The sequence below is a fragment of the Daphnia carinata genome, chromosome 6 (assembly GCF_022539665.2).
Source record: "Daphnia carinata strain CSIRO-1 chromosome 6, CSIRO_AGI_Dcar_HiC_V3, whole genome shotgun sequence".
Classification (NCBI taxonomy): domain Eukaryota; kingdom Metazoa; phylum Arthropoda; class Branchiopoda; order Diplostraca; family Daphniidae; genus Daphnia; species Daphnia carinata.
The window spans coordinates 3,076,847-3,092,168 of NC_081336.1; the positions used below are offsets into that span (position 1 = coordinate 3,076,847).

The 15,322-nt window shown below is 37.8% G+C and overlaps 2 protein-coding genes, 2 long non-coding RNA genes and 1 other non-coding gene across 6 annotated transcripts; 3 read left to right on the forward strand and 2 right to left on the reverse strand.

Moving 5' to 3' along the window:
- Nucleotides 1-4: 4 nt before the first annotated feature.
- Nucleotides 5-76, reverse strand: Trnae-cuc (transfer RNA glutamic acid (anticodon CUC)). The gene has a single exon. It is a non-coding gene; the product is annotated as a tRNA-Glu (tRNA).
- A 1,231-nt stretch (nucleotides 77-1,307) lies between these two features.
- LOC130689645 (uncharacterized) lies at nucleotides 1,308-2,381 on the forward strand. Its single transcript, XR_009000780.2, has 5 exons — nucleotides 1,308-1,396; nucleotides 1,453-1,530; nucleotides 1,597-1,661; nucleotides 1,725-1,902; nucleotides 1,962-2,381. It is a non-coding gene; the product is annotated as an uncharacterized LOC130689645 (long non-coding RNA).
- A 4,909-nt stretch (nucleotides 2,382-7,290) lies between these two features.
- On the forward strand, nucleotides 7,291-7,831 carry LOC130689642 (uncharacterized). Its single transcript, XR_009000777.1, has 3 exons — nucleotides 7,291-7,404; nucleotides 7,464-7,588; nucleotides 7,647-7,831. It is a non-coding gene; the product is annotated as an uncharacterized LOC130689642 (long non-coding RNA).
- A 5,530-nt stretch (nucleotides 7,832-13,361) lies between these two features.
- LOC130689611 (uncharacterized) lies at nucleotides 13,362-14,244 on the forward strand. Its single transcript, XM_057512565.2, has 4 exons — nucleotides 13,362-13,512; nucleotides 13,582-13,712; nucleotides 13,768-13,984; nucleotides 14,049-14,244. The coding sequence occupies exons 1-4, from the start codon at nucleotides 13,492-13,494 to the stop codon at nucleotides 14,232-14,234; spliced, it is 555 nt and encodes a 184-aa protein (XP_057368548.1). The 5' UTR covers nucleotides 13,362-13,491; the 3' UTR covers nucleotides 14,235-14,244.
- A 77-nt stretch (nucleotides 14,245-14,321) lies between these two features.
- Nucleotides 14,322-15,297, reverse strand: LOC130689605 (polyisoprenoid diphosphate/phosphate phosphohydrolase PLPP6-like). Of its 2 annotated transcripts, none has more exons than XM_057512559.2 (3): nucleotides 14,974-15,286; nucleotides 14,814-14,910; nucleotides 14,322-14,753 (listed from the first exon to the last, which is right to left on the reverse strand). In XM_057512559.2, exons 1-3 carry the CDS (start codon nucleotides 15,190-15,192, stop codon nucleotides 14,350-14,352), a joined length of 720 nt encoding a protein of 239 aa, XP_057368542.1. In that variant the 5' UTR covers nucleotides 15,193-15,286; the 3' UTR covers nucleotides 14,322-14,349. The 2 variants fall into 2 exon arrangements, with proteins under 2 accessions (XP_057368542.1, XP_057368543.1); XM_057512560.2 differs by having other exon boundaries at nucleotides 14,572-14,715; nucleotides 14,974-15,297.
- Nucleotides 15,298-15,322: the final 25 nt, after the last annotated feature.

Genomic DNA, 15,322 nt, shown 5'->3' on the forward strand with positions numbered 1-15,322 from the left:
ATCATTCCCATACCGGGAATTGAACCCGGGCCTCCCGGGTGAGAGCCGGGTATCCTAACCACTAGACAATATGGGATGTGTGTTTTAGTAAAATGTATGAAAAATATCAGTGGAGATTGTTGTTAATTTGCGTAATGCAATAATATTCTTTCTCAAATCAAACATTTTTCTTCTAATTCTATGTTCGAATGTAGCTTAAGGTCAATGAAGATCAAATTACTGATCTTACTATATTCAATTAATCACCTAAATTCAAGGATACACAGGTATAGGTTTGTAGTGCTTGTATTGATCTTCTTTCCACAGACTACAGAGATTTGGCAAAGAAAAGATTCAAAACATTTTATGAGTGCAATCTCTTTCAATTCCCTACAATTATCAATCTACATTTGGGGAAGGTGTAGTACGCGAAAAAATGATAATCATTTGAATGAAAACTTGTGTTTAGTAGATGTTCCTTTACAGCCTCTTTCCATCTGGGAGAGTGATCTTGGTTTCTTAAAAAACACAACAATATTTTGTTACACTACCAACATTGTTAAACATTAGGAAATAAAAGAAAGTCCTGTAGAATGAGGAATCGGAAGATTAGAATGGTCGATTACTTGTCTTGCCCCTCGTCAAATCGGTAGTAAAAAAACATTCTTTTGTTTCCTTACTGCCATTTTTAATTATAAAAACCAATTTTCTTTTAATAATTCTCACTTACGTGCTTACGTCAACACGACTCCTAAAGCAGGGCCAAAGCAGACGAACTGTTTGGCAAACTTTAATGCCGCCCATTGTTTATGTAATTGTATCGCCATCTAGTAGAAATTCGATGCACTCAGATATTTAAAAAAACCTCGGCAAAATAAGCCCGAATTTTCTCGGCCGGGCTTAAAATTTTTTTCTGAAAAAACTGACACTCATCGGAATTGGTTGAATATCTCAGGATATATTCAAAATTGAATGCTGATTCCGGTAAAATTGCTATTTTTTTCGTTATGTCAATCGTTTTTTAAATACACCAAATATTTGACATAATGATAGCGTTATAGGTGGATATGCGGATAAAGTTTCTTGTAATGACCTATGCGTCCACAAGAGGCGCCTTAAACCGTGGCTCATCGGGCAGTTTTTTTCAGGCATATTTCTAGATTGGCTTAACGCGAGCAGTATGCTGTCTAACTTCCTCGCTAGATTTTACTTCTTGACCTCGTGGCCTTGGCGATTTTTGACATTTAAAATTATTAAAATTAATTCTTTCTGTCCAGGGCCACAATGTAAGTATTTTCTTGTATTCCTAGTGTAATTACTTTAATATGGTTTTTTTAACAGTGTGGAGAAGGACGTTTTGCCAGAGAGTGTCCGCATGTTGGTGGGGGCGGTGGCAGTGGTCCGTTGACGTCACAAAGTAAGATGAAAATATCGAAAAAATGTGCGAACTCAACTTCTTGGTGCTTTTTATAGTATGGGGAAGGGGGACATTTCTCGAAGGATTGTCCACAAGGGGGCCGTGGCGGTGGAGGAAGTCGTACGTGCCATGAGGTAAAAAAAAAAAAAAAAAAAAAAAAAAAAAAAAAAAAAAATTTTTAGTGTTCATTTTTAACAAAGAAGATGGCCATGTAGCAAGGGATTTTCCACAAGGAGGTGGCATTGGTGGCAGCAAGTGTTACAATGTAAGAATCAATTGTATCTTCACAAAAATATTGTGTGTTGCATTGTTCATTGTTTTACCACAGTGTCATTAAGTTGGCCACACCTCGAAAAGGCTGCTAGAATCTATTCATTGCATTGACGGAAGATGGAAAGCAGTGTGAACAATACATTCCGTAAGCTGGGACATGCGATGAGAAGGAACTGATTGAGGGCATTGTCTGTAGGGAATGCTTTAATAATTTTGATAAAGTCGTCCTCCAGGTAAGCCATTTTTCGAACTGTATTTTGTGATTTGAAAATATCTATTGGGTTTGCTTTAGGTTACAGGGAAAGATGTACCTCAATACATAACATCATGCAAAGAAGCCAGCCTGTGCCCACTACTACTTCAAAACATTAAGAGTTCTGGCTACATAAAACCAACACCTGTACAGAAAGCTTCAGTTACAGTTATTCTTGCCAAAAGAGATTTAATTGCTTGTGCTGTTACGGGCTCCGGCAAAACGGTAATCCAATTAGTTAACGCTGTGTAATTTTGAAACCTTGATGCCCTCGTACTGACTTGATTCGAATGGGTCGGTATGAACTGGGTAAGTTGAAGTAAAAGTAATTTTGAGTGGGCACGCCGGTGATTGCGACTACTAAAAGGTCCAATTGCATCTAAGATACTCAACAAACCCTTTGATATTTGTTGGTTAAGTCATCTAAAATTTTACATTTTTTCATGTAGGCGGCGTACTTGGTACCGGTTATGAACATATTGTTAGAACAAGGTGTTGCTGGTGCGTCTCATTCTATGGGGCAAATGCCAGAAGTTGTAATTGTCGCACCCACTCGTGAATTGGCCATTCAAATTCACGGCGAGGCGTGTAAATTCTCCTACAATTCGGTTTTAAAGTCTGATTACATACGGAGGAACTGTCATGAGCCATCAGCGGTCAAATCTTCATGCAAAATCGGCAAAATGAAAAGCGGTAAAATCTTCAAGCTGGGTACAATATTCTTGTCGCGACCGCGGAGCGACTTAAGGATTTTCTCGACCGTGGAGTATTTGACTTCTCGGGGGTCAGATTTTAAATTTAGGACGAAGCTGATCGAATGCTTGATATGGGTTTTGGCCCCAATCTTGAAAAAATTGTCAGCCATCCAACGATGCATCCGATAGTATGTTCTCGGCGGCTTTTGAGTATGAGATTTGATTGATGTAATAATATTTGTTTCTCTGTAGGGAATCCGTCGTGTTTGTATGTTTTCGGCTACATTCCCAGATGGAGTACAAGCGCTGGCTGCGACGTACGTGGAAGACTACATATTCGTCACAACAGGCATTGTCGGTGGCACCAATCCGGATGTTGAACAGCTGTTTTTTTAGTGCTCGAAAAGAGAAAAGAGAGCTAAGCTAATCGAAGTTTTACAAGATCTCGGTGATGCCAAGACTATTGTTTTTGTCGACAGCAAAAAGACGGCGGATTTCGTCGCTGCATTTTTCTGCAATAGCAACTTAAAAGTAAGAATTAAACCAATGTTCAAGTCTGGAAGTGTTACAGGATGGAAGAGTGAGCCTACAGTTGAAAAACACTGAAAGTGCATTACCATTAAGGTATGAGGTAAAGTAATAGAGTATGCAAATTGTCTAATGAGAAGTGTCATCTTGTGTTAATAAATCCGGTACAATCCTCATAGAATCCTTCATAGTGTCACAGCTAGAAGCCTCTAATAATTCTGCTTCTCTGGCTAAAGAACAACTTGTCCTTTATGTTCAGAGTGTTGGTGAAGTTGGATACTTAAATGGCCCTAAAGATGTTTCACTTTGCTGGCATTGCAGCGATGAACATCATACATGGACTCTTTAGGTATGAAAGGAATTTTCTTGAAAAAATTTTGAATTTATGATGAAGCATTTCTCCTCCTTTTTGCCAACCATGTCTAATCTACAAAAAAAAAATTATCCAATAGGAAAGGATTTTCATATACTGGGAACATAACTATCAACTATGCAACATTCTACGGGTGCTATTTTATCATTCAAGAGCCTTATACAATGATGTTCATTTGCAATTTGTATGGCCTTTCCCAAGCTTCTGCCAGAAGTTGAATCTATGAGTAATGTAAGTCACATGAGCAACAATTGAGATGCTTAATGGTGTTTTTCTTTTCTCAGTATAGGTTAATAGTAACATTGGATCTGAAAAGATTCTTGGTTGGGGCGAGACACTGAATAAATTGTAATGATTGGATGGATGACATGACATTTCTATACATCATTCGGATTCCCGAGACGGTATTTTATATTTAAAAAATTGAAGTGCATATCTGGGCTCCCTTCCTTTCCGTAGCCCCGTTTCCCCTTGACTCGTAATAAGCCCGTAGGGGGTCATGCCCCTACTGTACGGTATATATAAAAATAACATATACCGAGGTTTGGAGGGCTCTGGCCGGAAAGGGGACGTGGGGGTCCGCGTAGTCCGATGATGTGTTCACGGAGGGCGACGTGGCTACCCACAAATCCGAACTAAAGGTTAATCGCTCCTGTAAAAATGTTCCAAATCTTCAGCTCTTCTTCCGGCTTCTCTTAGCCAATCACCGGGTAATCTCCCCGGTGGGTCAACAAGGCAGTGTCTCCCCCTGCCTGGGTTGACGGCAACTTTTGAAAGGGCTATTGTGCCTTTTTAAAGTTGCAAAAATAATTGTAATGTGCAGAGAATTGTCAATAAAATTGTTTTTATAAAATATCTTTTGCAAAATTTTTTTCTTTCATTGTCTATGTTAGCTGTCTTCACATATTAGTTTTACCACCTTTTTTTTTTTTTTTTATTTGTTTTTGTCACCTTTGCTAGTAAGCATTGTTTCCATTGGTTTATCCTTTATCTGTAAGCATTCTATTATTATCCAGGGATCGAACACTAGATGTTCGGCATACCGCGCCGATGCTCTACCAGTGAGCCATGACCCATATGATGACAAGTTGGCTTTTTTCTAGTCACTTGTGGACTTGCATTTACACTTAGAATAAAACTGAAATGCAATTCTGCAATATGCTCTTCTACATTTATTCTACTTTATTGTTACACATCTACTGAGGTTTGAACCCAGGGTAACAGGTATCACAACTAAAGGCTCTACCACAGAGCTATGAACCTTATGAATACAATAGAAAGATAAACATATAGTTGTGAAAGACTGCATAAACATTCTAGAATATATCATATGATATGCGATAAAGAGATGTATCTCGTGGCTCAATGTTAGAGCATCGGCGTTGCACGCTGAATGTCGGGGTTCGGTTCCCATACGAGTACAACAAAATACAAAATTACTTCAAAAAATATCCAGACATTACACGTTGTTCCTTGAATCTAAGTTGAAGAATTCAAAGAGTGTTATACAATAATACAGCTAACATAGACGATGAAAGAAAAAAATTTTGCAAAAGATATTTTATAAAAACAATTTTATTGACAATTCTCTGCACATTACAATTATTTTTGCAACTTTAAAAAGGCACAATAGCCCTTTCAAAAGTTGCCGTCACCCCAGGCAGGGGAGACACTGCCTTGTTGACCCACCGGGGAGATTACCCGGTGATTGGCTAAGAGAAGCCGGAAGAAGAGCTGAAGATTTGGAACATTTTTACAGGAGCGATTAACCTTTAGTTCGGATTTGTGGGTAGCCACGTCGCCCTCCGTGAACACATCATCGGACTACGCGGACCCCCACGTCCCCTTTCCGGCCAGAGCCCTCCAAACCTCGGTATATGTTATTTTTATATATACCGTACAGTAGGGGCATGACCCCCTACGGGCTTATTACGAGTCAAGGGGAAACGGGGCTACGGAAAGGAAGGGAGCCCAGATATGCACTTCAATTTTTTAAATATAAAATACCGTCTCGGGAATCCGAATGATGTATAGAAATGTCATGTCATCCATCCAATCATTACAATTTATTCAGTGTCTCGCCCCAACCAAGAATCTTTTCAGATCCAATGTTACTATTAACCTATACTGAGAAAAGAAAAACACCATTAAGCATCTCAATTGTTGCTCATGTGACTTACATTACTCATAGATTCAACTTCTGGCAGAAGCTTGGGAAAGGCCATACAAATTGCAAATGAACATCATTGTATAAGGCTCTTGAATGATAAAATAGCACCCGTAGAATGTTGCATAGTTGATAGTTATGTTCCCAGTATATGAAAATCCTTTCCTATTGGATAATTTTTTTTTGTAGATTAGACATGGTTGGCAAAAAGGAGGAGAAATGCTTCATCATAAATTCAAAATTTTTTCAAGAAAATTCCTTTCATACCTAAAGAGTCCATGTATGATGTTCATCGCTGCAATGCCAGCAAAGTGAAACATCTTTAGGGCCATTTAAGTATCCAACTTCACCAACACTCTGAACATAAAGGACAAGTTGTTCTTTAGCCAGAGAAGCAGAATTATTAGAGGCTTCTAGCTGTGACACTATGAAGGATTCTATGAGGATTGTACCGGATTTATTAACACAAGATGACACTTCTCATTAGACAATTTGCATACTCTATTACTTTACCTCATACCTTAATGGTAATGCACTTTCAGTGTTTTTCAACTGTAGGCTCACTCTTCCATCCTGTAACGCTTCCAGACTTGACTTGATCCCCCACTAAAATTCTGTGAATGCAAAATAATAGCATTAAAAATCCCTTTTCGATAGACAAAAATCCGAAAAGTACCTAATTCATGTTTTATGTTGAACTCGTGCTATTTCTGGGTTTCCATATCACACCCATTTTCAGCCCAAATACGGTCCCACAATTGTTCACTTCCTTCGCTGCATGGACTTATTATTAACAATTCTTTTAGTGCAGCACTAACAGAATTTAACTTTAACACACTGTCAGGTGGTAGACTGAATAACTAAACAATAAATAATTGTTTGTTAAAATTCTATACTTATTTTGAATTCTTATTTGAAAAGTTTAGGTACCTGACTGTGTTCACCTAATGCCAATTCATCCTCATGTTCAGTTAGGGATGAGTTTGGAAAAACCTCCTTCACTGTTTGGAAACTGTTCCGTTCCAATTTGTTCTTTTCCCCTACCTGAGCTTGTAGACTCAAAATTTGAGCTACAAAACACAAATGAATAAAAGCAAATAAATAGAATCATTACATATTAGGCCTTACCATCCTAATAATTGAAAACCAATATAATAATCTTTATACTTACCATCCTTTTGTTGTATTATCTTATCCATTTTTCAATTGTTCCTCCAGCCACGAGTTTTTCTCCAGCCACGCGTTTTTCTCCAGCCACGCTACTCAATTAACTGCTAATGGGATACAATTAACTCAAATTGCTTACATGCCTGTAATAACGAAACCGACTGGTAGATGGCTACGGGTAGAAAAAAGAGAAAAAAGTGTGATTTTTTTTTTTTTTTTTTTTTTTTTTTTTTTTTTTTTTTTATGTAAAACGGATTGCCATATATAAAACGGATTGCCATATTTGACACCCCGTTTAAAACATTTTTTTTTGGGTAAAACAGATTGCCATATTAGCCACTGCTGCATATTTTCAAGACATCTAGGGGAAAAACAACCAACCTCAAAGAATTTTCATGGCTCAGTCAGCTGTTCCGTCGACTGTTCCATTTCGCGTGGTGTCGAACTGAGGATGGTTGCTGAAAAGAAGGTCTTCCATCTTGGAATTTCCCTACCAATTTCACGTTTCATGACCTGGATTTTGTGAGTTAACGCCATGCTATATGGTGAAAGGTATTATTGCAAAAATTCCTGTCTAAGAAGCACGTTACCACATAATTTGATTTATTCAGAGGAGCATGGATTGGCTTTACAAGCACGTTTTTCAGTTACGTTAGTTGAAGACATCAATTTTGTTACCGAAGGTGCTACACAGAAGCAATTTTTATAATCCTTCTCACAATCTAGGTTCGATGAGGTATTATTAGATGGTTAAAATTTATCGTTAACAGTTTAGGTTTTGTAACTGCTCCTAGGTCTTTCGAATGCATCTGATGGGCCCCAGTGGTTGCAGAATCATCCTTCGGCAGAAGGTAACACTGCCAATGTGCAATTGTCAGTCTAAATTAAAGATGTTGTGTTAGTGAATCATTAGCATACACACGGAAACAAAATGAAGTTCAAGATGATTTTGATCTTGTCATCTCTTACTGATTGATCAAGTTTGTCATATTGTGAAGGTCACTAAAAAATTGAGCCTATGAAAATAATTGTGTCTCACTTAATGTTTAAAATTCTTTATCCTTTTTTTTTAAGACAAAGTAAATATCTGTTGATTTGTAAAACGGGATTGTTACTTTGCTTTATGTTCTTATTAACCTTTCAAGGTTTAATGAAATATGGTAAGTGGAATGAGCTATCAAATTTAGAGTTTCTACAAGTAGAAAACACTTTATATTTTAAAATGAAATACAAAACTAGAAAATTAAATAAGAATCATTTTTATTGACCCACCTCCACCCAAACAATTCCACCACTATTTTACATACATAACACATATCATACAAATTACATACACAAATATACATACAATTACACTAAGTTAACTCGATGGCTGCCACGCCAAGGCAACCCGTAGGTTGCATAAACTACAGTAGCTACGATCGCGTCTGAAGGATCGCGAACAACGTGGGACTTGTCCGAATACAAGTCCGGGCTGGCACGGTGATAGAAACCATTCCGGGAATGCACACCCCAGGAATCTATCTACCGTGCCGACAAAGAGAGGTCCCTACTGGTGCATTGCCTCAGATGCGCCTAAAGACACAAGGCCTTTGTGCCTTTAGGCGCATTGGCAACTGTTCCCCCCATGGCCATGGGAAGAACAGCGCCCCGGTCCCTAAAAACTACAAAAAAAATGGGAACAACGACGTGGCAGCCAACGAGTTAACTTATACACTACAAAGCAAAACAAAACAATACCAAGGCAATGGCGAAAAGATGATGTCGAGGACCAAGACAAAGGCGGCGATGTTGCGATGGCGATGATGGCGATGACGGCGATGATGACGATGGCGATGAGGAAGGCGAAGGTGGCGATGGCGATGAGAAGGCGAAGGCAAAGACGGCTATGGCGATGCCGATGAGAAGGCGAAGATGGCGATGCCGATGAGAAGGCGAAGATGGCGATGCCGATGAGAAGGCGAAGATGGCGATGGCGATGGCGATGGCGAAGACGGCGATGGCGAAGACGGCGATGGCGAAGACGGCGATGGCGAAGACGGCGATGGCGAAGATGGCGAAGACGGCGATGGCGAAGACGGCGATGGCGAAGACGGCGATGGCGAAGACGGCGATGGCGAAGACGGCGATGGCGAAGACGGCGATGGCGAAGACGGCGATGGCGAAGACGGCGACGGCGATGGCGATGGCGATGGCGATGGCGATGACGGCGATGGCGATGGCGAAGACGGCGACGAGACGAAGGCAAAGACGACGAAGACCTGGGAAATCTTTCTATTGGCCCTGTGTAACAGATACGAAGAATTTAGGCTAAAGAACAAGATAACATTTGATAAAAAAAGAGCTCAATATATGATTATTGTTTCCTGGAGTTTAAAAAATGTCATGAGTTTGAAAGCGAAAACTAGCTTGGTTGATTTCCTGGGATTATTAGACTATAATCATGAAATTGACTGAAGACGGGGTACTACTGCTGCAAAATTGCTGTTCATTCTAAGAATAAAAACTTTTGCTTAATGAAAACCAAACATTCTTAATCTTCGATTTCCTTTTAACAAGAGCTTATCACAAACAGTTGTTTTGTAAAGCTTTGATCGTTGAATGAAGATTCAAGGAGTTCAAACAAGGAAATATCTAGTGCAAACAGAAGTCACAATATTGAATACAAAGGTGAAAAAGGTAAATAAGCCATTGAGTCTCCTAGGTATATATGAAAAAGACATCTCAAATAGTAATAGCTCAACGAGTGGGCGGGAGCTTAAAACAGTCAGCCAATCCTTTTGTGTACAGTCATGATTCTATGTGAGAGACTCCTAGCAAAATAATACTCTAGCATAAAGTTTACTAATAATATATCGGCTGTACTCTGAAGAAGAGCTGGGAGACATTTTACCTTAAAAAAAATCAGAAGATAGCATGTTCCAAAGCACAATTTGATTATTGACTTGCTTACTATCTACGTTCAACTGATCATTGCTTGTCAACATAACAGGCTTCCACTTTCTAATTCTAACAATAAAGTAAAATAGTAATGCCTAAGTAATTACAATAATATATGTTACTTACTTGTTGCTTTGGATGCATAAAATAATCGGAAAACTTTCAAAATCAACAGAGCAAAAATTTTTACATCTTTACATAGCTAATGGCAGACATAGCAGACGACGTAGCGTTCAATCTTTTGGGTTTTAACGGGACAGAACAAACGTTTGATAAAACCGTATTTAATAAGCATTCTGGAATATTTAGATATACGCTCAATGACTGATTGACTTGATTTTTAATCAGACTGCCTTTTATGCAAATTTTCCGGAAGTCATTTGGAAGTAACGAATAAATTATACGTTTGAAATACCAAGTACACTGTTTAAAGTCAAAGAGATGAAGTTTCGTTACAAATTGTTTATTTTTGTATTGACCGTTCATTACACATTTTTCTTCAATCAGCAGTTACCAATGGTTGGGGAGGGCAAATTTATTTCATAACGAACAGACAATCCAACGCGGTCTGCTGGCGTCTTGTTTTTCCATCTTAGCGTCCGGCGATTGTTCTAATCCCAAACAAGAAATGAAATGGAAAACAAATAAAGATAATAGGTTGAATTCGGACAGAAAGACTACCATCTACTTAATACAGCAATCCCGAATGCAGTCCACTGGATTGGAAGCTGACGGATTCACAGCAAATGATCAGATCAACCGACGTAATATTGACATATTTCGAACCGTAGCTCAAATAAATCAAGCTTTCAGCAGCTACCGATTTTGTTAACAATTTGTTTCAAACAAGGGGCAAAACACGAGTCGGTGATGACATTTGCGTTATTTAAGGCAGCAATAACTGCAGCTTAGCCATGCAGCAATTTTCCTTGAAAGTGATGCAATACACCTATAGATAAAAAATTAGAACTACTTGAAAACAAAGGGCTACAACAAAACTTTTCATATGTCAGAAGCATAGGATTGGATTTGTTTGCTCTATGCAGTAGTTTTTTTTTTACACAACTGAATATTTCATGACAATTTTTTCTTTGCTTCGCAAAAGATTGCCCTAGGATGATATTTGTGGCTCACACCAAATTGTAGAATCATGGTATTAGTCCCGCAAAACCAGGATTAACGATTAAAAATAAATATAAAAATTACTTGTTTCGCACGGACATCACCTGTTATTACGAATAAGTATGTAGATAATCAGAGCGCTGAGGATTAACAGTTCGCCCCAACGCTCAGGTTTGTATAAAACTGTTGCAATTCATGTATGTCTCATACCAGGAAAGAAAAAAAAATTTAATTTAAAACTAAGAAAATACATATCTAATTCAGATCATTTTCCGACGAAAAAAACATAACCACAGGCTACTACACCAATCCTTTACTGTTACGAACGATAAAACTAAATTAATATTGAATTACGAGATGTTTTTGATATCAGGACACAGAAGTTCATGTAGTAATGACTTCCTATATGGCTTGTACTGCATTGTACAAAGAAATATATCATCGATATCAAGATGGTAGATAAGTCATTACACAAATGAAGTTTCTTCAGACCTACAACAACGAGCAAGTAAGTGAGCATTTGGGGCAGTACAAACTTTCAGCACAGCAGAAGAAAAACATTTTACCTGGCGTTAGTGATTTTTTGAAAACAAGTACATGTTTAAAAAACCAACAAATTACCCATCATGGCTGTGAAAGACAGCACAGACAAGTTGAGAGCAACAAGGGGTCCAACAGCAACATCATATTAAAAAATTCCACACTTGTTAAGTAAAGCAGATGGACAGAATAACTTTTTCCTCAGATAAGCAAATTTCTATTTGAACTAGAAAAATTTAGAAAATACCTTATTCCTCCACTAATTGTCAGTTAGAATTCTTATCGCAAGAGAGGTCATAAAAAAGAGAATATCACTGCTCCAATTAATATACTATACACTAAACAGTAAAAGCTGCTTACCAAAACCAGTGAAATCTTTCAAAACCACAAAAATACAAAACATAACTACTAGCCACGATAACCAAGCAGAAAATAACAAAAGATTGGGAATCAAACAGTAATCAGCCATCACTAAAGAACATGCCTCCTAAATTCAAAGCAAATCTCCCAAGTGTAAAACCACCAGCGGAAATGAAAAATAAACTGAAAAGTTATGCACCCGGCGACTTATTCTGAGGGAACAGCAAGTGGCTGAACAAGCAGAATACCAAAGGAAAAAAAAAGTGCTAAATAGTATGTTATGATATACGATTTGCTTCCAATCCAGATCGCATACCCCAATAAACACGGTATGGTTATTCAATTTACTTACTTCAACACGAATTTGTAGGCATACAAACTGGATTTCACGAACGCAATCCACTATGCTGGGTGTTTCTATTCCATCAGTTGGTTCTGGTTTCACTGGACATACATCTTCAATCCTTGTATCAGAACTTAAGACAAACTGGGCAGTAAATAACTGGGTGTTTTCAAAATAGAATTATTTTATGTTCAATTAAAACAGTAATAAAACTTAGCTGGCCAAAGCAACAGCTCCTAGTTTTGTTAAAGCAAACTGATTGCTCTTGAATTAATCCCAGAGTGGCTGATTTTTTTATTTCTTTTATGTTGTGTACTTGTACATTCTTTTCATCTACCCTAACATAAAATACAAATACGTTAGTATGGTCGGATGCAAAACAGGTAGCCATCTGCAATAACTTACCTTACTTATGATTCCAAGCCAATTGTGTTTCAAGATAATATGTCAGTCATGGGCCCCACCATGATTTACCTGCAAATATAACATAACCAACACAAATAAAAAGTATGGATATATATTATAGTACCACCATATACCATGTGATGCTATACACAAACATGGTTCTACTGAAACATTGTCAGTTTCAGGAGTTGATTTTAGTGCCTTAAATTTGATCTGCCACATGTGACAAAGTACAAGATGTTTCTTCCTTTAAAGATAAATATTTTTCAACACATAGCACAAATTACCATGAATATAACTGAATACCTAGAGAACACAATTTTTGAATCATTCCGCGATAGGTCCTCCATGAATTTAGCTATTTTCTAGCTTCGCAAATAGCCTAGATACGGGTAATCTCTTTTTGTCTTGCCAGATGACTGAAGGATAATATAAAACCTGGATTGTAGATAAAACATAAGTATGAATTGAGACTTTATAATGTTGTAAATTCAGTAAAATGACCATTCCTAAAATCAGCAGTTTACTTCGTATAATTTCGATTTCACAGACTATTGCTCTTTTTCGTGATCTCGTGGTGTCCCCTGCGTTAGTTCTATGCTTCTTTTCTGTAAGGGCTTTTCGCGGATCCGCTACGTTGCCGTCAATGTCAAATGTTGATTCTCAATCTCTATATTCGATTTCCTTTTGTTTTTGCTATTTAAAAAGACATGGCAGCCTTGCCATTGGCGCTTTCTTCAAAAAGATGGCAGACGGCAAGGAATCTCGCGAAATGATACAAGTCGAAATTCAACCTAACACAATGTTAGGAGCCATTTTACCTGTTAGTGTTGCTTTAGAAATGCAGAATAATATGATGGCAACTAATTTTGTCGCCAGTAACCATTGGCGGTCTTTGCTTATCATTGGTCAAAGCCAAGTCCAGAGAAATGGGTTATTATTTCAAGCAAGTATCTTGTGCCAGACACTTGTTACTTTCATATTACAACTATATTTATAGTTTATGTTTTCTTGAACAGGCTGCAATTACCCATGCATCACTAGGGAAACAAGTTCTGTGTGTGATGACAAAAGAATTCACTCGGATTCCACCCACAACACACGGCCTGCCAAGCATGGAACCTGGAAATATGGTGAACATTACCTTCAAGTAATATAAGTCATTGTATATGAAACATACATACGATAAGAATGGACTTTGTTAGATATTGTCAGGAAATGAAGAGCCTTAGCGAGTTACTTATCAGTTTCTGCTCAACACAAAATGAGCTCTTACCTGATGTGCTTGTGGTGAACAGTTTAAATGAATATAAAAGTAGCAAAAATTATCTCTCTAATACCCAGTATGCCAGTATATTATCCCTTCTATCTGAAACAGTGGAGTACATTGGAAGGAGGAAGCAGACAACTGTTTTATTATATGTAACCAACTAAATAATTTTCTGTTTCTGGATCATAATAAGTAAGCTATGTTTTAATCACTTAGGTAAGTCTAAGTCTGGGTTTGACACAAGAAGAACAAAAAACTTGGATAGATCTTGTCAAACAATGGACTCATGAATTATGGATCTTGGAAGGGAATGCAAATCGACTGGTATGTGGCCACATACAAGTTCAGTTTACTGTACTTGGCTCCAATATGTTCCTCAAAACCGTTTCAGAAATAGATTAATTTATGAGGCTTTAAATTTTATTTCTTAGAAAACTTTCGGCGCGTATGCCTTTTATATACCTCTCTTGCATTTATTTAAACAATTCATTTTTCTCATCGATATATTTTAATCATATCAAATCTCAGGGGCCTCGTCAGAAAGAAAATTCAAAATATTCTCAGCTCGTTCGGAAGACATCCAAAGATAAGACACAAAAAAGCCTTCAACAAATCCAATAATGACACCAACTAACACGTCAAAGAGGTAATGACGACCATTAAGGATTCGGGAGAAACATACAGAGAAGGACCAAACCCAAAGCAGAAGTGAGACTCCTAAATTCAGGTATCCAAGATCAAAAAGAGGATTTATTTCAGTGAATATGAAAGATATTAGTATTGCCCTGCTTGCATGCCCAGAAGGGAAACTATATTGGTCTGGTCCAATTGACTTAAAGAAGTCTGGGTTACTGGTAGGTGGGCGTCTCCTTCTGGCAAATGCCTTCAGCAGGCCAATAACAATAATATCAAGCAGAAAAGCTGAAGAATGGAGACGATTATTAATTTAGTTGAACCATTCAACCTTCAGCGATAATATACCTATGAGAAGATTGACAGGCAGTTGTTTAGGCACAAGAGGATGCATGAAGTAAAGGATTGCACAAGCTGGCAGCCAAATGTATCCACTACCAGAAATCTAAAGAAGAGAGATGTGCAATACAAGGAGAATAAGGCAGCAGCTAATAGAAAATTGGTATACCTCCATGAATTTGGTTTCAGACTTTGTGAGACTAGGTAGTTTAACTTGCATTAAACTGGTGAGCTGATTCGTCAATTCGGCATCCCAATCTAAAAATTTTCTAAGCCTTTCAGGAACCTTTCGTTTTCCATCGAGCCCTTCGCATTCTCCTTTTAGATCTCGTTGCTTAGCCAATAGAAAGTCTGACTTTCTTTGATTCAATTCATTTTGGCGGATCATTTCATGAAATCAACAAGTTATCTAAATTCGCTGAAACCAGCAGAAACACGTTTATTTTTAACTATTATATACGTAAGATCGTCTGCTTGGAAACCATGAAAAAACAGTTCGGCTGTTGCCAGTTTTGTAT